General features: G+C 44.2%; 1 protein-coding gene across 3 annotated transcripts; it reads left to right on the forward strand.

Annotated features, from left to right (window-relative positions):
* Positions 1-200: 200 nt before the first annotated feature.
* On the forward strand, positions 201-21,298 carry KLF9 (Kruppel-like factor 9). 3 transcript variants are annotated; one of them, XM_012721471.1, is made up of 3 exons: positions 201-1,945; positions 20,304-20,429; positions 20,780-21,298. In XM_012721471.1, the coding sequence occupies exons 1-3, from the start codon at positions 1,441-1,443 to the stop codon at positions 21,007-21,009; spliced, it is 861 nt and encodes a 286-aa protein (XP_012576925.1). In that variant the 5' UTR covers positions 201-1,440; the 3' UTR covers positions 21,010-21,298. The 3 variants fall into 3 exon arrangements, with proteins under 3 accessions (XP_012576925.1, XP_012576927.1, XP_004677660.1); XM_012721473.1 differs by having other exon boundaries at positions 20,304-20,418; positions 20,780-20,869; XM_004677603.2 differs by lacking the exon at positions 20,304-20,429.
* Positions 21,299-22,331: the final 1,033 nt, after the last annotated feature.

Genomic DNA, 22,331 nt, shown 5'->3' on the forward strand with positions numbered 1-22,331 from the left:
GTTTTGCAATTTAAAGATGAATTGGTCATAATTCATTGGATGGAAGAATTATTTAACCTATGTCTCAAAGTTTGCTGCCTTTAGAAATTGGGGGGACGGTAGGAGGACTAATTGATATTTTCTTATTTGTGTTTATACTAAGCAAGGCAACTTGGCCTGACATAATCAGGGTAGTGGTTTTTTTTTAAAAAAAATTTTAATTATAGATTCGCACTGTATTTATTCGTCACCCCTGTGTTCCCCTACATATGTCAATTTTACTGCCAGCAACACAAAATGCAAGAATGCATCCAGTTTCACTACAGCTCTTCGCGTTTACAAGTGGTGAGCGCTAGCTTTCGGAACGCCCTTCTGATTGGCCGAGTCAATGTCAGTGACATCAACCAACTTACTTTTGATTGGAAGGCTGGTTGCTGGGACTGTAGCGTTTGCAGGAAGTCACTTAACTGTTTGCGAGCTGGAAACCCGAAGCTGGAGTTCTTTTTTGTCATAAGAATGGGCACAACTGACTAGGGAAGGTGCGTCCCACAGTTCCGCAAATTGGAATGTGAGCCAGGAGGCCTGCACCAGCTACCAAACCGAGAGGCACTCCTGAAGATGAGCGGCAGCTCCTTTCCAGCCTCCCGGCTGTTACCCTTTTAAATGTCAGCGTTGGAGGCTGTAGGGGTAGCACGAGGCATCGAAACCGAACAGTCGGATTGGCCGCACGCCTCAGTTCTAGACGCACCTCTCCACCGAAAGGCAGTTCTGACTGGCAGGGGGAGAAAGTAAACAGAGTTGAATCACCCTCCCCACTGGCCAATTGGAGGGGGTTTGGATTGTGACGTGATGGGATTCTGCAAAATTGTTACTGAGCAAGAGAATGCCGGAACGGTGCGGACCGCCAGGAGCAGGGGCACAGAAGCTGTCAGTGGACTGGGGAGAAAGTGTCTATTAGACCTGGCGCTTGGTCCGGCCCTTGCCACCTGCGTCCGGGTGGTCGGGTGAATTCCTGGGGCTTCGGATCGACGGAGAGGCGGCCGAGGGCGTGTACCTCTCTTGCAGTTTCCTCTCCCAGCGCCTCGGGGGCGTTTGCAGTCGAATAAACTTGCGACTGCCACGTGTGGCATCTTTCCAAGGGATCCGGCTCAGAGCGGCCGGCGCGCCCGTCGGGGGGATCGCCCCCGGTGCCGGGCAGGGGCGGCGGCTAGAGGCGGCAGCGCGGCGGAGCCCGGGGCCGTGGATGCTGCGTGCGGAGGCGCTGCCGGTTACGTAAAGATGAGGGGCTGAGGTCGCCTCGGCGCTCCTGCGAGTCGGAAGCGCCCCGCGCCCCCGCCCCCTTGGCCGGCGCGCCGCGCGGTGCTGCGCCGCGTTCGTCGTCCGAGGCGAGGGCAGGGTAAGCCGAACCTCCGCAGCCACCGCCAAGTTTGGCCGCGCCGCCGGGGCTCTGTCGCCCGCACCATGTCCGCGGCCGCCTACATGGACTTCGTGGCTGCCCAGTGTCTGGTTTCCATTTCGAACCGCGCTGCGGTGCCGGAGCATGGGGGTGCTCCGGACGCTGAGCGGCTGCGACTACCTGAGCGCGAGGTGACCAAGGAACACGGTGACCCGGGGGACACCTGGAAGGATTACTGCACGTTGGTCACCATCGCCAAGAGCTTGTTGGATCTGAACAAGTACCGACCCATCCAGACCCCCTCGGTGTGCAGCGACAGTCTGGAGAGTCCGGATGAGGATATAGGATCCGACAGCGACGTGACCACCGAATCTGGGTCGAGTCCTTCCCACAGCCCGGAGGAGAGACAGGATCCTGGCAGCGCGCCCAGCCCGCTTTCCCTCCTCCACCCTGGAGTGGCTGCGAAGGGGAAACACGCCTCCGAAAAGAGGCACAAGTGCCCCTACAGTGGCTGTGGGAAAGTCTATGGAAAATCCTCCCATCTCAAAGCCCATTACAGAGTGCATACAGGTTAGCGGCGTCTCCCTCTCCCACCCAGCTCTGGGGTTGGTTAATCTTTGGCCGGGCAGTTTCCCTGGGCGTTATGGACACCGTGTTTGACTTAAGGGTGCGAACATTTTGGGTAAGGTGCTGTTTAGCTCTTTAAATAATTGACCCGTGTAGAGGCGGAAGATTCCCTCTCGCCTTAATTGTCCCCGGCCTCTAGAACCCGCGGAGAGTGTTAAACTGGCGGGCAGAGTGAGTGCTGAGTGCCAGCCCCCGTGCGCGGCCTCGAGGGGAGTGGTGCCGCCCCTCCCCTGGCCCGCCCCGCCCCCAAGACTCCCGCACCCTGCGACGGTGGGGCCACCCACCCGGGGCCGACGCTGGCAGGGGTGGGGAGTCAAATGGCGTCTTTTATTTAATTCTCTCGTGGGATTGCAGCGAAGTGGCTGAAACCTGGAGAGAAGCGGCACACTTTCCTTGGAACCTTTTAGGGATGACTAAGGACTCATTTATCTGTACGCTTGCTACTTTTCAGGGCTTGTAAAGGTGGTTTTAAATTTGGCGTAGTGTCCCCAGAGAGGTTTAAAATAACATTGCTTCAGGCAGCAGAGGACTTCGACCAAGTGATGGTTGGTGGGTTAACTTTGCGACTAGTTAGCTTTTTTCAGGAGAAAGACTTCAGAGCTGGTGTTTTCTTCTTCCTAAGGTCGAACCCTCCACCCCTGAACGAGCTGCGGGGAGGAGGTGTGGTCCTTGCCCGAGGTCATGGCTGGGCAATGAGCGTTAGGTCCTGCTGGCAGCCCAATAGAGGGATCTCTCCCCAGGGGGGTGGGGGGCAAGAGAGAGGGCTGGCCCAGCAAATGTAGTTAGAAAGACGGCTGAGGTATAAATGGGATTTTGGAGATTTACAGGGACTTTGGTCCACAGTGCTGTTGGTTGTGCTTAACAAACTCAGGGAAAAAGTTGGACAGCATTCAGTGGGGTATGCTTTTTTCCCTCTTCAGTAAGGTTAAGAATGGCGTCTATGCTAAGGGGGTGGGTGCTGGGTTGCAGCTTTCTCTTTCCCTCTGTCCTGTGTCCCCACCTTTAAGGGTTGTTGCTGCAGTCACTTGGAAAAGTACTGTCTTTTTTTGGTGTGGTTGTTTGACACTTTTAAGGCCCCCGGGGCCTGTGGTTTTAAAATGACAATTGGTTTGGTTTGGCGTTGCTCTTTAAAAGAAAGGCCCTCATTAACTGTATCTCATATTTTATTTCCTTTGGAAAGCGCTTCTGGTGGAGGTGGCTGCCGGCACTGGCGTCAACCGCATATCCTTTGGGTTAAGACAAATTCAGGTTCTGTTTGGGATTGTCATCTAGGTTGCCAGAAAGCAATGTTTTAAAGTTTGTATCTGGAAGGTTGTTAAAAGATGTGTGTTTGAATTGGGGATGTGACCTTTCATGCGGTTCCTAGGGTGAAGTAGGGGTCTCTCCACCCGAGGGTGTTACTCACCAGGAGCTGCTGGGCGGGCCTGGCCACGTCAGCCATGTTCCCTTCCCGGAGTTCAGTTGTTCATGTCGACACCCACGGCCACCTTGAGCAAAGGCACTTTCTCCTTCAAGGAGCTGCCTAGTCCGGCAGTTGGGAAGGCCTGCTGCGCTTCTTGTGAGTCCCTGAGCCTGATGAGCTCAGTAAAAAGATGCCCAGCCATCACGGCTCAGTGATCTTCTCAGGCATTTATAGAAATGGCCGCTTGTGTGTGCGTGCATGTGTGTGTTCTTGAATTCTCCAGAAGGCAAGTCGACTCAGATGTTCCAGGAGAACCTTTCACACAGTCAAGAGTGGAAAGCAAGTGAAATGCTAATCCCATTTTAAATGCTACACTTAGTCTTTTGAAACTTAGTGAGATTGTGGTTGCAAGTGTCTTCTTTCTGTTGGTGGGCTCAGTAATGCCAGGACACGGTGGAACTAAAAACCTCAGCCTCTGTAAATATTATCAGAATCTACTCCCACTAAAGAAGCTATGTGTTAGGTACATTCTAAATAAGAGAAATGTAGGAGGTCTTCCGCATTTGGAAGCTTCGGATACAGCTTTGAGTTAGATCGTCCTTTGGGTGAGGTAAGGAGCTTTCTGATTTTCATTTGCTGGTATTATTCCAGAAGGTGGACCAGATATAACAGTTGGAATGGCTGCATTCTGTGAACATTTTAAGAGCAAAAAATTCCAGCCACACCCCCCTGCTCAGTGTAGTCCAACAGGAATCCCTCCTGCTACTTGATTACCTCTGAGCCTCAGACAGCTGCCATTGCTGTAGATCCAGTGGATTTAAAAGTTGTCACTTAAATTAAATTTCATTAAACTCAGTGCAGCATCTTTTATAAGTTTCCTGACAATTTTTGAGGTGGACTTTGAGGTTAGAATTTGACCCCGTTTCTACTTATGAGACTTTAAACACATTACTTGAATTCTAAGTTTGGAAAGGAAATTGTTGCAGAATTTGTTCTGCAGACTTGTTTGGATTGGTCAACACAGGGTTTATAAACAATCAGTTACCAATATCTACGTGTTAGAGGATTTCAGCACAAATCCAAATTTCTGACTTCTCTGGAAAAATCGAATGATCTGGCAATACCAGGCTTCAATTCCTGTCTAACAGCAATTGGCTTGAAATCACCTTTTTTTCCCCTTCAATATGGGGCAGTGTCCCTTAAATTTACAACCTCTGTTTTGTTTAAACCTCAATTTCTTAATCCAAAGTTAGGCTACCCTCACAGAACTCCTAGATTCTTTGCAAAGGTAAAATCACATAGGCAACACATCTGGTAGAATTCCACATACACTACACCCTCAAGCCATGCTGGATTTTATAGTTTATCTGTAATTAGGTGTCCTCGCAGTTAGTAAACATATGATAAACTTATGTCTAAGCAGTTTATTAATTTACACTAATTCAGTGCTCAATACTCAATTTGTTTCTTTGACTTCTAGATCTTTTCAGTGAAGTTTAAGCAGTGGCTTCATTGGTAATTTGAAAAAATGTACAAATATGCCCTTTTTAGTTCCATAAGTTTTGGACACGTCTATGATTACTGTTTTTCAGATTAACAATTAGACACATTAGAGTACTTCGGGCTTATTATTTTCAAATGCAACCAGCTTCAAATGTCTCCTGTTTCCTGACTTTGCACTTATCCTGCACACAGAGTATATGTATATTGTGTTGAGAGCATGGGGGTGGGGTGGGCTAGGATGGGTGTGTCTTTTGGGGAAGGAAACAATTGCATCCAAATACCAGACCAAAAGCCCTCAGAGTCAGCTGAGATAGGTAAAAACTTTGGGCCTTATTCCCATGCCACCTGCAATTTTAGGCTTTTTGGAGGGACTTAAGTCAGCTGTCCTAAGTGGAGACCTTTAAATCCCTATAGTAACAACCCAATACGAAAGAAAAAGCCCCCCCACCCTGGAAATCATCCTCTAGTTTGGAAAATAGGTTTTTCAGCCTTTCTAAGGGTGCCTGTCATTGGCCAGCTCAAACTCAGATGGGATGTTCCTTCCCTGACACTAAAATTTAAACTTTTTCCTTACATGATGCCTGGCCTGCTCTGCGCCTCTTCCACTCTTTCCCTTTAATTACTAAGAATTTCTTAGGATTGCAAGGATGTCCTGTAAAGCCTGCTTCAGGATTTCAGACAAGATGCTCAGAGACCTGTGATTGCACGGAAGGATGTGTCACAGGCTGTTACAGCCCCAAGTGGCTGCTAGAATCTCATCCAGGGATTAAAGCCCGTAGGGGAACCCTACAGCTCCTTATTCTAGTCCCTGAGGTAACAAGGGTCAGCTGCTGCTCTTCCTCACCCACTCTTCCTCCCTCATGCTCTGCTTGCTGTCCTAGCAGAGACAAAGGAGGGCTGCCTCACAAAAGCTTCCATTACTGGCAGGATTACTGTTTCACAAGTGGAGTAAAACTACAGAGACCAAACACTGTTTCCTGTGATTTTCCTCTCAAATCTTCAGTGGAAAGGAGAGGGGAGCACCCCAGGTCCCTGGGGAATGGTAGAGAAGGGGTAGGTACTCCAGTGACTCTAGTGTGTTTTGATGGTAACAACCCATTACCTTCAGATACAAAGATATAACCTAAGGGGAATGCATGTGAACTCTGATTATCAGGGTCAGATTTACATTCCTGACTCAATTGTTGACGCTTATACCAGGAACTAGTCATTTTACAATGTCTGTGAGAAATCCCCAGTCTGAACTTCCCAGAGAGAGAAATAGCATATGACATACTGGGAAAGTGGCTGACAATGGTCTTCCTCAGTAAGTTCCAGTGAGGAGAAAGGTAGGTGGCTCATTTCCCAGTATTCTCTCTTTTAGGAGCCCCTAAAACAATCCCATGTGCCCTGGTCAGAGTTGGCTTTCTAGTTTGTCATCTGTTTTCTGATCATTAGCCTTCTTGATTTTTTCATAAAAGCAGATTTGTCGTTTTTGTCAGTCTTGACTTCCATATTTTCCAGGTTTTCTCCCCCTCCCCCTTGGCTGTTCTCAGGCTTGGAAAAAAGCTAGCTGCATTACAGGCCTTCCTGCTGCTGGAATCCACCCCCACATCCGACCCTCCCACCTTTCCCTAATGTTTCTCCAGCAAGCCCAGCGCCTACTGATGGGAGTAAATTAGTGCCTAGTAATTGGTACAAAGGCACTTTCTGTTTCTATGCAACACATGCAAAAAGGAGGGGCAAAAAGAAGGGGAAAGAACCCCACAGATGGTAAAAAAGGAAAGAAACAGGAATCCTCTGCTGTGGTCTTTGAAAATCCTATCAATGGCTCCGCCCCACTTTTTGTTGGGAAGTTAGTCACAGGCTTAGGCCAAACTCAAGTGCTTGGTGGCTGCAGTTGTTAGTATCCAAACAATAGAATTCGTAGGTTGGAAGTGACCTTGAGAGGTCATCACATCCATCATTTTGTCTGTAAAGAAGCTTTTACCCATCCTCTCACGGAGGGGGGATTTTCCTTTTAAGTATTTAGGGGATTCCTAGGAGAGTTTGTAAGGGCACCCCAGGGTTCAAATGCTGGCTGCCTGCCTCTACAAGCATGTGACTTTGGGCAGATTGTGGAAATTGCCAGAGCCTCCATCCCTCTGCACACAGCAGGCCCTAGGTACTCTGAAGAGAAGATGAAGCATAAAGGCCCGGGAGCTTTCAGCTAGGCCCAAGTGGGTGCTCAGGAGATCTATCTTGTGATTCTTTGCATTCTTTTCCCTTGTGGTCTCTGGAGGTTTTCAGTATATGGTCAACATCTTTCTATCCTATGCTTGAAAGAGCTGCTTTGAAATAACCATATTAACCAAGTGAAAGGGCAGAGGTGGTGTCTGCTGGGGTTGGGGAAACCTGTGCTGTTTATTATGGGAGCAGCACTTGGTGAAACAGCCCAAGGCCGAGGCCTAGGAGATTTCCTACTCCTCCCTTACTGGAGCCTCCTTTAATACTTTTTTTTTTTTGGTGCATTAAGACCAAGAGTAAACATTTGTCTTGTCTGGGCCTCAAGCAGTCCCCTCTGAAAATAACACGACTACCACTATTCATGGAGAATGCCTTCCCTACTAAGGCAGTGAGATGCAGCCATCTTTTATGCATGGGGTCTTCCAAGGCATTCATTTCCATTAGTATGTAAAGCCCTGTACCTGCTGGCTTCCCTTTTAATCTTAGTTTACCTTCTGGTATGTTAGCCTTTGGAATCATCAAATGAGAATTGAGCACCTGGATCTGAAATCTAAAGGTTCTAGAGTAGCAGGAATCTGTTTGTTCACTACCTAAGCCCAGTGCCACTGGGACTTTTTTTTTTTTTAACAAAATTGAGAATGATTGTATATGTGAAAAGAAGGGTCAGATTGAGCCTTTGTAAAAAGTGAGGACATTATATAAATATATTAGAGAAATGCGAGCTTAAGCCATATAAAATTAACCAAGGGTTTGCAATGCAGGCAGCAGAATCTTGCATGAAACAATGTTTGAATAGCCTTTCAAGTTGAGTCTCTATCCCTGTGGAAGTCAGTGCTTCCCAAGTACCTGACTGGAACTGAAGAGGAACTTGTGGAACAGGCCACAGAACAAGCACAGAAATCATGTCTAGGAAATATGGACATTGCAGAACTGGAAAGAAATCTTACAGATCATCTTTGTTCAAAGAGATGGGGATGACGGGGAAGTTTCACCTTTCTCCCTTCTAGAGAGCCAACCTAGAGCAACAAAGGAGTCAGAAAAGCCTGTGATCAGACTAGTCCACTTTGTGGAACTGGAATGTGAGGGCCCAGGAGGGACCTCAATCCTCACTAGGGAAGCAATAGGTAGATGGTTTTGAGGTTTCTCAGACCCCTGTTTGAAACCAGCTCCTACCACTCTCTAATTAGGAGCCTGACGCAATACTTAGCTTGTGAGCCTCAGTTATCTCATCTGTAAAATGGAATTTCAGTAATTATTCACTCATGGAAGCCTTAGGAGACTTAATTCAAATGCAACATTTAAAATAGTGTCCCCATTACTAAGTATTATAATTAAAAATAAATAATTTACATGTGTTGGCCAGAAATGCTTGAGGCTTCCAGTTTTTGTTTAGAATTCCAGATTAACCCAGCAACATCTTATTTAGCTAAATAATATTTACTTGCTAAATGAATATTATTTATATTCAGTATATTTATCTACTATGCTAGATGTTAAGGCAGGCAGTATGATTTTGGGGAATAACAGTAACAGCATCCAACATTTATTACATGCCAGGTGCAAAATCAAATGGTTTATATACACTGTTACACTTAAACTCACAGGAGTATTAAGAGGTAGGAAGGTACTGTTAATTTATAAGAGGAATCAGACTTAGTTAACTTAGTCCAACGTTACTCTTTCATTTTCCTAGTATGTTTCCAAGAGCACAAATGGTGTTGACCTGGACTCCTGGTCCAATGTTTTCCATAATTATCCAGAACCTATTTGAAAAAGACCCCCGTCTGGGTCCACACATTTTTCACTCAGGATTCTGCAAGCAACAGAATCTAATTTAATAAAAGGTTAAAGTATTAGTTCAAGTTACCAACACATCTGAAGTAATTCTAATTTCGGGTATCTTCAGATGCAGGTACTCAGTGTCCTCCTCTCTCCCTGGTTCAACCTCAAGATGAGCAGGATCCCTGAGTGGTGGTAAGATGGCTGCTGACAGTCCAGATTCCCATCCTGCCAATCAGCAAGCCCTGTACAAAGACAGTTTCCCTCCCCTGAAAGCCCTTGGCTTCAAACTTCTATCAGTTCGAATTTGTATGCCCATCCCTGGACTCTGCCATTGTGGTGTATCAGGCTTTGGGGGCTGAAGACAGGGAGTCACCCTCTTGTAATTCCATAGACTAGGAGTTGGGAACAGTTGGTTTCCAAAAGGAAATTCACATATGCTATAGTCTTCCCCAAAGAGGGAATGGATTCTAGATAGACAAAAAACAAAAACAAAAAAACAAAAAAAGCCATTTACTCTACCTGCCTGTTTAGAACTACAAACAGAATATCCCAAAGAGCAGAGTTTGACAAAATGAGAGATAAATCTCCATGACAACATTTTCTCTCCATATTCGTTCCCCTTTGAAGAAGAAAAAAAGCTCTGAACTGTCTCTAGAGTTCAACCTAAAAGATAGGTCACAATTACATGTGTTAAATGGTCTTTGTTAGAAGGTAGGCTTATTTCTTATGCTCAGGCAAATACATGTGGGCCCCCCTCAGTGAATGTTCTAGAAACCAGTACCAAAACCCTCACTTAGAACAGATTTGACAGTAGTAATAGTAGCAGCAGTATTCATTTGGTTTTAATTCCAGTAGCCTGCCCATTTTAATGCCCAGAGAACGAATTGGGTTTATGTTAACACTGGTCCCTCCATGTACTAATAAAGGCCTCCTCTGCTCCTCTATTATGGAAACAGATGAGCTTTTTTTTTTTTTTAAACGGTGATTCCTATTGGAATCAGAAGTCTATTCTCAACAAAAAACACCATAATGAATCATGAAGCAAAAATTAGATCTTAAAAATAACTTACAAAAACACATAAAACAGACTTAAATCCTGACGTTGCCATAATTCTATAATAGTTTTCTGTCATCGCAGTTGAAGTGGCCCAAATAGCTGAATGCCCCTCTTCCCTATTGTAAATGTACCCACGCCACCACCTGCTTGCCTGCTGAGCACCGTCCCCCTGAAGCAGGCTGCTGGGTGTGAAAGAAACACGGACTGTGTGTCTCTAAATAGTCATTTCTTCTCAATGTCCTGCCTGCTCCCAGCTTTTAAAACACCACCCAGGAAGCCTGCCAAGAGGCCCACAATCAGGCAGAGATGCTGGTGAGGGTTAGACAGCAAACACCTGCTATTCTTTGTGGCCCTTGGTGTCAAGCATCAGGCTGGTGAAGAGTGGCTCACTCTGGTTAAGCTTGAAAAACTTGACAGTGACCCACGTGGCATGTGTGAGTAGGACCCGTGGTCATCACAGCCTCACTCTGCTGGTAATAATGTATTGAGCTTGAGCCCAGAGAGATAAGCCTGAAACACCTGGTGGAATAGCATCACTTGTCACTGCATCATGACGGTGCCACCATCCGGCTGCCAAGTACAGGAGGCCTTATGTACCACACATACAGCCCGCATTTTCCTTTTTTGATCACTGTCTTTTCTGAGTTAAAGGCTTCAGCTCTCTACATAGCAGTTCCCAGAGACTGGAAGCTGTGAGGCTGCGAGTAATTTTACCTACGTACCTAATGGAGAGGTTATGTAATCGAGTATTTGCTAAGGATGCTGAAAGCCTCGGTAGCCCCTGTAAAGCAGCGATGTGCATTGGGTAAGAATTCCTAATTACAGTCCTGGGGTGCACAAAAAGATAACTTCCACAATCATAACTGGATTCTTAAGCACACCTCCCCTCCCCCATCTACATAATGACAGAAAATGTATCTCAGTAATTCAGGGTCTCTTAGTCTTTTCTGTGTTCAATGAAATTTGCAAAATCAGACTTCTCCCTCCCTCTCCCTTTACCTGTCTTTGTCCTGGGAGTGGATGTCTATTATTTGGTGGGCAAGAGGCTCGCCTCTTATTTTGGTGTCCTGGGAGGGCTATACAGTGTATGTCATCCTTTGGCATGGGTGGTCTCTAAGGGGATGTCCTGTAATTCTCCCAGTCTTGCTTTGTCCTCATGTGCTGACCTCCTTTGCTGAAGAAGGGCCTCTACATGGTGGCTGAGGGGGTTAGATCTCTATGCTCTGTTACTCAGTCTGCCTGGGGTCAGTCCAGGGTGCTGGGCTAGGGAACACACAGACCCTTTTCTCTGCACTATGCTCAGGAAGGTGGGAAACTGGGAAGCAGGCACTGAGGCCCTTCTCAAACACTACTACCCAAGTCCTCAGGTCCACAGGGGACGTTACTGGGGCTACACTTGTACAGTGTGGGTGCGCCAAGGGCCAAGCAACAAGGCCTGTTCCTCTGGGATCCTCAAGCCTCTGTCTATGGGAGAATAAAGAATAAAGAACCCTGGGCACTTCTTAGACAGACTTACTTGTGTTCTCTAAATAGTGTCTCTTTCACTGAAGCTCAGGTCTTGGTAGGAAGCTGGAAAGTCAAAAGTTTAAGGACTTTTGGGTCTGTTCTATATCTTTAAAACTCTATTTTGAAACTTAAAGCTCGGCAACAACCTATATGTTTTGAACTGTCACTGACCTCTGCAAGGCAACACAGATGGAAGGCTGGAAGTGAGAATTCCAAAAACACGCAGTAAGAGGCTCTCTACATTTAGTTATGACCTCGGTGTTGTTCCTGCATCCCATCTTGCTTTTTACTCAGCACCAAAAGAATGTGAAAACCGTTTCTAATGAAAGGGTGTCCTTGGGCAAGTCAACAGAAGACTTCTGTTCTCTGAGTCTCCGCTGCATGTGAAACAGGTTTCAATTAGATGGTCAGAAAAGTCACCCAAAATGCAAAGATTGACAGAACCGATGCTCTCAGGAGAGTTGTGCTAATTGGTGTTTAGCACCTTGTAGGTTGTTTATTGTTTCTCTAACCCACAAATAAGTGGGCAATAGTGAGACCAGAATGGCTGGAGGAACAGAAACTGGGAATCAGTTACCCCCAGCTGAGTGGGAATTAGGAGGTCACGTTACTTCTCTGTCATTATCAGGTTCCAAGATGGGAGTCATATAAGAGGCATCTGTCTTGCAGGGTTGAGATCCTTAAAGAGTGGGGAATCTGTGGCCTGCCATCTGCCATCTTTATGTCTGAGGTCCCAGCAGACGGGCTTTCTCACAGATGTGGCGATGCCAGAGACGTGCGAGCAATATTTGGCCAGACTTGCTTCCTGGACACCAGTGTACTCCAGTGAGGAAGTGTGCGTGACAGATGTTACAGACACACCCAGTTCCCGATTCAGCACCTAAAATATGGGACTGGCTGCCTTCCACAGATAAGCACAGGGACCTGAAGTAATACCTCAACTCCAAGCTCTAGCGTGACCCTGCTGTATCAACAGATAAAGTGTAAAAGGAAACCAAGTCATGAGAAGGATTCGGAGAGAAGCCCAGAGCAAACGGTCATATTAGGGATGACATTCGGCCAGGCTTGTTCTTGCAAAGCCTATCAAGCATTTTTATTCTTTCAGAACATCCACACAGGTAGCTATAATTTTGTCCAACAGGTGGCCTTGAATGTCTTGTTTCTTGAATCTAACGTTCATTGGAGCATTTATGCCAGGATATGTACAGTTACAGGGTACAGGTGGTTCCACAAGGGTACAGGTGGTTCCACACTTGCGGGTAAGGGAAATGGGCGGAAATAAGCCACGTCTCACATTTTGTGGCTGCCAGTCAGTGTGGTCTTCCTGCTAGGACAAGGTCATGGTAGGCAGGCAGGGCGGCAGGGACCAGGACTGGGCCAGTCTTTATAACATGCGCTTTGCGGCCTCATCCAGGAGGAAACTACAAAGCTACACTGGACTCAGCTTTGCATGTCTGCATGGCCTCCTTCCCCAGCCTTCCAGGACCCTGGGTATTGGGGCCCTTACCACCCGTGTAGCCCCATACTGGAAGGAAGGTTCCTGTCTGTTCTTATGGGGCTATTTTCCCTTTCATATGTGGAAAATGTAGGAGAGGTTGAGGCGGAGGAGTGAGAAAACAGATGTAATGCGATCTACAGCGTCTCACTTTCTAACAATTTGTTTGAGAAGGAAACAACATGATTCTTCACCTTTCTTTCATTTGGTCATTTGGTTGTCCCAAAAATTTCTTAACAAAGGAACCCTCCCCATACAATATGTTTTTAATTGACCCCATTTGTAGAAAAGTTTAAATTCACATGTATCATTGTTTTCTTCCTGTGTCAAAGTAAAACTTCTTAACAACACAAGAATAATGTTAATGAGTTTTTCTCATATAAAATAAATTTTTACTGTTTATACAAAGTAGAACAAACTAATCCCTTGCCTGTAAGACTACTGTTAATATTTTGTATAAATTTTTCAGGATTTTCCCTCTCTCGTGTACACACACACACCCACACTCTCCAGGATTTTCCCTCTCTCGTGTACACACACACACACACACACACACACACACACACACCCTCCAGGATTTTCCCTCTCTTGTGTACACACACACACACCCTCCAGGATTTTCCCCCTCTCTTGTACACTACACACACACACACACACACAGAGCAGATCACACCTTTATTCACTCAGGAAGAATTGCTGACATCTTTCTATTTCATTAGGAAAACAGCCCAGTTTCTTTTTTAGCAGATACTATTCCATTGCATGGATACACTGTAACATATTAAACTAGTTGTTTATGTTAAACATCTACATGGCTACCAACTTTATAAACAATGCTGATATTCCTGAATGGTTTTGTGTTCCTAGCTAATATTTCCAAAATGATTTCTTATAGAATATTTAGCCAAATGACCGTGATCAATAAATTGAGGGCTTATTTTCTCATGCCACTATGCTGGGGGCACCATGAACTACTTTCTACATTTCCATTGGCTTATTCATAGTCCATTGGTGTCTTAATTCGTGTGCCTCCATTTCTTGTGGGGTTGAATGTATTTTTGTTATTTATTGGTCGTTAGTATTTTTATTTTATAAGCTGCTTTTTTGCATCCTATCCAGCTTTACTAAATTGGGCTATTCATTTTGATTTGAAAGTGCCCTTTTTTGGGTATTACAGATTTTAACCTTTTGTCATATGCTGCACTTATTAGTACATAATAATAATTTTTTATTATTATTACATAATTTTTTTTTTTTTGGCCAGGAAGAAGTTTAACATTTTTATATATGTCAGAGTTGTCCTTCAAATGGAATTCTGCCTTTGGTTTAATGTTTGGAAGTTCTCTCCCCCAGTCCAACATTCCAATAATATTCACCTATATTTTCCATTACCTTTGAGGCTTTATTTTTTATATTTATTTGTATGGCCCACTTGGTATGTAAGTAAAAGGTATGAGGTAGGGATCCAGATTTAACTTTTTATTTTTTTGGCCCAGTGTCTATGCCATTTATTGAATTAGACATTCTTTCCTTTGCTGATTTGAAAGACTCATCCCTATAGAGTCTTGGGTTTTTTTTCAGAGTCTTCTTAGTTCCACTGATTTGTCCTTTCCTGTACTGGTATCTCAGTATCTTAATTATTACAGCTTTAATCATACTTTTAATAACTGGTGTTGCAAGTGCTCACTTATTATTGTTCTTTTGCAAATTTTCCTGGCACATTGAGCATGTTTTTTCTTCCAAGTGAACTTTAGAATAATTTCATCAAATTCAAGGAAAAAGAATTCTTATGGTGTGTTAATTTCAGAGAGAGATTTGTACAGTATTGCCATATTCACACCATTGAACCTGACCATCTAAGAACATGGGAAATGTTCATTCATTAATTTATTTTACATCAAGGTTTTATGATGTTCTTTATGCAGGTCCTGATCTTTTATTGTAAGGGTTATCCTGACTGGTCATAGTAATATCATTTAACAAAACCATTGCTCTTTTGTTTATTTATAGCCACAATTGTACTTTTTAATTTACATTAGTTTTTCAGTTATTTAATTTAGACTTTCCAAATACAAGGTTATATCAACTGGAGCTTTACCCTCTTTTTTTTGGGCAAATAATTCTTGTTTCACCTTCTCCTTTATTATCTAATTATACTCACTGGCATTTCCTGAACAATGTCAAATGGCTGTCATGATGGGTAGGTGCCCATTCACACCATGAGCTTGACTTTGTGGGAACACTATTTTATTATTGACCTTGCGGGGGGGGGGGGGAGTTTCCAGATACATATTTTTTTTTTCTCCTGAGAGGGATTATTCTTCTATTTACTTAAAAATTTCATTAAGGGAGGATGTTGACTTTTATCAAATACTATTTTGCATTTACCAAGGCCATATGCATATGTGGCAGGTGTGGAAATGAGTATATTAGCTTATGAAGATGGGGAATAATGTCAATACAATTTTCTATTAACAAATTATCCTTGTATTTCTAGAATTCTAATTGCTTTCTGCAATCAAAAATCACTATTTTTCCCTCCAGAAGTTGTACATATGTGAGGCACTATGGTTCTTCTGTCCTTTTTAAGAGTATTCTGAACAGATTTTTGGAGTGCATTGGGTTACTTTTGCTCAGAGCAGTGGAAGTTTTAGCAATTGTATTTTTAAGCTTCTTGCCTCCACTAGGGTTAGGCTGTTTTAGGCCCTTCCATGGCACTGTGGAAAGGAACATGAGGAAAACCAAGTAGGAATGAGGGGCCCCAGGTCAGGACCTCTGTGCAGCCTGTCTAAATTCAGGGACTCTGTACACCATTGGGTGTATGCAGCTAGCAAGCCCTGCGTTTGCCATGCACTGCCTGCTTTCACCCTCTACTTAGAAAATTCACCATTTTCCAAGACTTTACTAAATAATGTTTTACTTGTTGTCATCAATTAATCACCAGGTAGAAAGAAGGGTGTTGGCTCCTTCTCAAAAGCACCAAGCGGTCAGTTGTGCTAAGTGGCCGAGTGCACAGCCAGCAGGCTGCTCCCTTCTGCTCCTCAACATTCAAACCAGCCTTTTCAGCATTTGCTGCTATGTTCAGTAGCCTTTTTGATCAAGTTTATTTCCTACTCTGAGCTGAGTCTGTCAGCGAGAGGTGCTTAGCTCGTTGCTGAAAGGGGAGGGGAGTGGTGTATAAATAATGAGAACGCAGAGAAACTTGTGCTGTTAACAGCTCTGCTCCAGTAGAGTTTATTGTGTCACTGCCTCTGGGTGTGTTTTCCTGTGAAGGCCAGAAATAAAATACTCGTACATGTCTGTTCCCCACCCCCGGGGGGATGGTAACTCTCTTATTAATTTGAAAGGCATGTTTGAAGATTCTTTAATTGAAAGTTGCTCTGCCATATAGTTTGTTCAGTATGAGGAAAGTCAGTGCCCCTTTTGGACCTTAGCACAGAGCTGCAAGACGGGGTTTCTCTTGCCTACGCTCCCCCCAGCTGGCGACAGGGTAAAGGGCAACACACAGCCCCTCTTTTCCAACTCTGTTTCCCATGTCTGAGCCCATCTAGCTCCCAAATCTGTCCCAGTAGGACATATGGCTTTTCCATTCCATTCTTTCTTAGTTACAAACAGGTTTCATTTTGGGGGGGTACCAAAGTACGTGTCTATCCTTAACTAACTTGTTAAACTGTGTCCCATAGTAGGTTGTAGGCGAACTTTCCAGCAGTTAAGGAGGTAGGCATTTCAGAGCTGCAAACACTGGACCCAGAAGAACCTGGATCCCCTACAGACACACTGCCGGTGGGCACAGAGTCCTGAAAGTTCTGAATGCGCGTGCCCTCCAGAGTGGGGAGGTGGATCCCACCACTGCCGCTTTTCCGACACACCCAGCTCTGTGCCCATTTTCAGCTGTGTCCAGTGTCTGAAGATATTTAAGTTTCCAAATGTTGACAAACACCAGGGAGCAGGTCAATTTTACTAATCAAGATCAACTGTGTAAAGAACTAGATAGTAAATATTTTAGACTTTCTGAACCATCTGATCTCCACTGTTACACTGAAAACATAGGCCACAGATGCATAAATGAGTAGAACAATGTTCCCATAAAACTCTGTCTATGGACATGATAGCTGAATTTCATATACCTTACTTCTGACACATTTTTTTTTCCTTATCCATTTGTCAAAAACCAAATACAAGAATGATGTTTATGTCATTCATATCTTATGGACTTAACAAAAACAGATAACAGGTCACATTTGGCCATAGTTTGCTAACTAAAATTGATTTAGATCATTAACCAAACACTCCTAATTCTTTTCCAAAGCATCCCAGAAGAATCACATGATCCCAGAACTTCTTATTCTAGCAACTCACTTCCAAGTAGATTTTTAAAAACACTAAGAAACTGTAAGCTTGAATTATGTACTTTATATGAGCTTAACCAAGGCTGTGGTTCACTCTGATTTGTCCTGGACTCCGAGGGTAGCCCTCTCTTCTTTCTGAAATGCTCGGGGATAATGCTTGTTCAGTGGCAGCATCTGGATTAAAGCAACAAAAACAACCACAAAAAGCCAGCTCTGGGGGAAGGCAGTGAAGAGAGAGTAGCTATAAAGTAGATTGAAAGTGAATTCATTGGGACTAGACCCTGATGACACCATGATCTTATACTACATAAATCAAAAGCATAAATATGTAGTCGTTTTATGCCTACAGCAGTCTGAGGCTCGTGAACATTTTCTACTATCACTTCCAAAAAGCCATCTTCTGAAAACAGAATGTTTTATTTCTTTTCTAGCCTAGCAAACAGCAGGTCTTCTGGTTCACTTTCTCTGTTGTGGACACAGACCCATTCAAATAAGTTAGCATCCTCTTTTTGTGGCTCACTTGACAGAAACATGTGCTGGTGAGTAAGCTAAACCCCATTAACACTCCTCCAAGGAAACCACCTTTGGTGAGTTTTTTTTTCCAAACAAGCATTGAGAAAACACTGTGCATTTCCATTCCTTTCCTCACCACCAATAATCATAAAGTAGTAGAGCAAGGGGCCCCAATAAGGAGAGACTGCTTTGCTGTTATTTGCTGCTGTGTCTTTCCAGGCCAGAGCTCAGTGAGGTGTTATACCTAGACTAGCACATAGCAATTCTGCTGAGGTACATTCATTTGCCAATGTTGGGTTTCCCACAGAGCAAGTCAGTTGTATAGGGCAGCAAATAGAACCTTAGTCATGTAGATTGTAATGAAGATGGTAGAGATTTTGTCTTGTCATGGTCTATTTTCGCTTCTCTGGCACAGGTTGGTAGGTACTGGGAGAAAGCCTTTGAGTCTCTCTCTCTGGGTTTTAGGAATGTAAGAACTGGAGTGAAAAAGTAATTCCCTCCTCACCCATGGTGAGCATTCTGTGGAAATAGGTAGTCTCTGAAACAGCTGCTTTGAACTGTGCATGGAAGATGTGAGGAACAGGAAGGCAGTCATTCAAAAGAAGAATGAGCAAGGCTCATCCTAAATAGCCAGGTGTGGGTCCCTCCTAAATGCAAGGAAACCATCGAGAGTCTGGAGACCCCCAGTGCTGGTCTGATCACATTTGGACAATAGAATTTAGTGGAATAATTTAAGTGGAGAATTGCATGAATCCAAGGAATGTAACCAGAATGGTTACTTAGAAACTTGTCAGGGTGTCTCCTCTGTAAAATGGGCCACCTCTGTGGGCATTCTACAAGAGTTCAGTGAGATTGTACATGTGAAGACCTTAGCTCTGTGCCTGCACTTAAGCCATCTGTAATAGTTTTTCTTTTACAAAAATATGAAAGAAACTGATTATTTAGACTGAAGAAAGACATGATAGCTGTCTTTAGATATTTAAATGATCATTATGTGGTGATAGTGGTAGCATTGGGATATTTATGGTGTCTCAACCCTATAGGAATTACTTTTAATTTTCACAATGGCCATGACATATATTATCTTGACTTTATAGAAGGGAAAAATGAGCTTAAGCAAGATCTTGAGAAGAAATTTATATATACACACAATTGATGTAAAAAAGAAAAAAGACAAATGCCTGAGGCCCTATCCCAAACTTCCTATATTTATATTGCCAGAGGTATGGCCTAGGAAACTATAGACTGAACAAGAACCCACATATAATTCAATCATCAGAAAAGTTTGCAAGGACCCTCCCTGGTGGCCTAGCGGGGTAAAGCACAGCACTACCATGCTAGCCACCGCTACTTAGTATGAGTTCGATCCCCAGGAGGGAAGTGACCCACATGGCGCAGCAGACCTCTCTTGACCCGCCTGCTGCTCCCCTCTACAGTGTACTCCATTAATCTGCCTGTTCTTCTCCTCATTGTCTTTGATGAATCTTCTCATAGCTCCTGCACCTGTGGCCTGTACCCCAGTTCTGTATGCATAAATAAATCTTAAAAAAAAAAAAAAAAAAGAAAAGAAAAGTTTGTGAAACAGAACTCCAACCTCTCTATAGGTCATGAGAGGGCCGATAAAATCATCTTGACGAGCTACTTCACATATAGATTTCCAAGTCTCCCACTAAAATCTACTGAATTGGCATTTCTGGTAGCAGCTCCTGGATAGTGCATTTTCCCAGGCACCTGAAGTGGTGCCTATGGGTGACGCTTACTTACCAGCCTTCCTGTAGAGTGTGAGCTACTGGTCATGATGGGGCCAGGGCAGATTGCTCCAGGTGGCAGGCGAGGACGCAGATAAAAAAGCACAACTTCCTCTGTGGGCAGCCAACGAGCCGATCCCTTTTCTTCAATTTTCTTCATGCAATGCCAGGTCATAGACATCTCAGTTTTTACATATTACCCTCCTCCAGAAGCACCAACTTTCTGACAGAGGCCTTCCTGCTATTGGCCGTGTCCTTCCTTTCTATAAAATCTAAACACAATAAAATAATGAAATAAAATACAGGGTTGGTATGTGGCAGAGGGAACAAACTTATTTTTAGTGTTAAGATAATATGGCTTAAAATATGGGCCTCTGCAGAGAGGCAGATTTCACATCAGTAAGGGTGTCTGTGACACAGATGCTCAAGAACAAATGGATTTTCTTGTCAAGTTGGTGCCTGCCATCACTTGATTTGGTCAGACACCAGCTGGGTGTCGAGAACACCAGGACACAGGAAAAATGCCTATTCAGATGAGAGGCTGTTTGGACGAGATGCCTCAGTTCTCTTCCATCTTGATGATACCAGAGGATTTAACAAAAAGCTAATTAAAACAACAACAAAACCCTGAGAGCTCACAAGCTATAACCCAACACGGAAAGGTAATTTCCAAGGCTTTTTGAGGATACGTCAGATACAAAGTAAGCAAGCTCTTGGTTTAAAGGTGATTCTCTTTTGCAGCTTCTTCAAGAATTGCCCTAGTCTGCTCCAGCTGCTATAACAAAGATCCACATCTGGATAGCTTAAACAGAAACGTATTTCCTCACATTCTGGAAGCTAGCAGTCCGTCATTAAGGTGCTGGCAGGGTTAGTGTCCTCCCGGGTCTCTCTTTTGGGCTTATAAATGGTCTGAGTTCTCCCTTCACCTGGACTTCCTCTGAATTCCAGCCCCTCTTCTCATTAGGACAGGACAGGAGTTGGATATGGGCGCACTTAACCATAGTGTCCACTTTAGAGATTTTGTCTTCAAATATAGTCACTTCCTGGGGGGGGCTAGCATCCCAAAATATGAAGGGGTGGAGGGTGGGGAGAAGCACATGCCCCTGACACCGGAGGATTTATCCTTTGGCTTGTAGGGATTCTTGATCATGACCAGCCTTCAGCATTGCTGTTGCGTGTTCTTTAAACTGTGTCCTGTCTTGGTTCCCTTCTCTTAGGTGAGCGGCCCTTCCCCTGCACATGGCCAGACTGCCTTAAAAAGTTCTCCCGCTCAGACGAGCTGACCCGCCACTACCGGACCCACACTGGGGAAAAGCAGTTCCGCTGTCCGCTGTGTGAGAAGCGCTTCATGAGGAGCGACCACCTCACAAAGCACGCCCGCCGTCACACGGAGTTCCACCCCAGTATGATCAAGCGGTCGAAAAAGGCCCTGGCCAACCCTTTGTGAGGTGCTGCCCACGAAAGCCAGGGAGGGATGGACCCCAGAAGGACAAAGTTACTCCCAGCAAACAGACAGACACATGGAAACTAAGCCCCAGAAGAGGCACGCTGACAGCACAGGAAGTCACTGTTCTTTGGTCAATATTCTGATTTTCCTCTCCCTGCATTGTTTTTAAAAAGCACATTGTAGCCTAAGATCAAAGTCAACTCTTGGTCCCCTTACAGAGGCAACTCTGCACTGTCTCTGACTGTTGGAGGGAAGGCAAATGCTTTTCTTTTTTCTCCTTTATTTTGGGAGGGGGGTGGTGGGTGGGGGGAGGGGTAAGACCAAGACTGGGGTAGAATTTTAAAGATTCAACACTGGTGTACATATGTCTGACTGGGTGAGTTGACCTGTGGACCCCACAGTGATTCTGGGCCCCTTTGCTTGCTCTGTCTCAGAATTGTTTTCTTACCTTTTAATGTAATGACGAGTGTGCTTCAGTTTCTTTAGCAAAACCACTCTCTTGAATCACGTTAACTTTTGAGATAAAAAACGCCATAGCACAGCTGTCTTTATGCAAGCAAGAGCACATCTACTCCAGCATGATCTGTCATCTAAAGACTTGAAAACAAAAAGTTACTTATAGTCAATGGGTAAGCAGAGTCTGAATTTATACTAATCAAGACAAACCTTTGAAAGGTTACATACACTAAGTACAGAACTTTTAAACCTTGCTTTGTATGAATTGTACTTTTTGAACATAAGCTGCACTTTTATTTTCTAATGCAGAGGATGAATAAGTTAAATACATGCTTTAAGGGTAGTAGCGGACATTCTGTTTGGAACCACGTTATAATCTGCTTATTTACAGTATTCACATTTCCCTAAGAAATCATGGCAGAAATGTGAGGGCAGAATATATATTACAGATGCTGAAGGAGGAGGGTAGTATTTAAAATATATATGTTAAAAGAACAAACAGAATTTTAACTCTATTAACTTTTCCAAATTTTCCAAGCCTTTTAGTTAACGTCATCTTATTGTACCATAATGCTAGAAGGGAGAGGGCTTTGACTCTGTTGGGTTTTATTTGAATGGGTGCATAGCAATCTTTAGTTCTGGCAACACCTATTTTTTTGGGTATAGGTTTGGTCTCCGTCCTGTGTTCCTAAAAAAACTCCCACTAACAGGTGCAAGAGTAGTGTAAAAGGAAAAGGGAGCTGAAATGTGAAATGAAAAATATACCCCATGTGTAGTGAGTGCCAAGGGAAAATACCATGATTTCAGAGGAGACTCTGTGCAAAATCCTCCCTTTTGGAGAAAGAAAGTGTAAGGAACAGATTTGA

The sequence above is a fragment of the Condylura cristata genome, unplaced genomic scaffold (genome assembly GCF_000260355.1).
Source record: "Condylura cristata isolate star-nosed mole 26May11 unplaced genomic scaffold, ConCri1.0 scaffold00006, whole genome shotgun sequence".
Classification (NCBI taxonomy): Eukaryota; Metazoa; Chordata; class Mammalia; order Eulipotyphla; family Talpidae; genus Condylura; species Condylura cristata.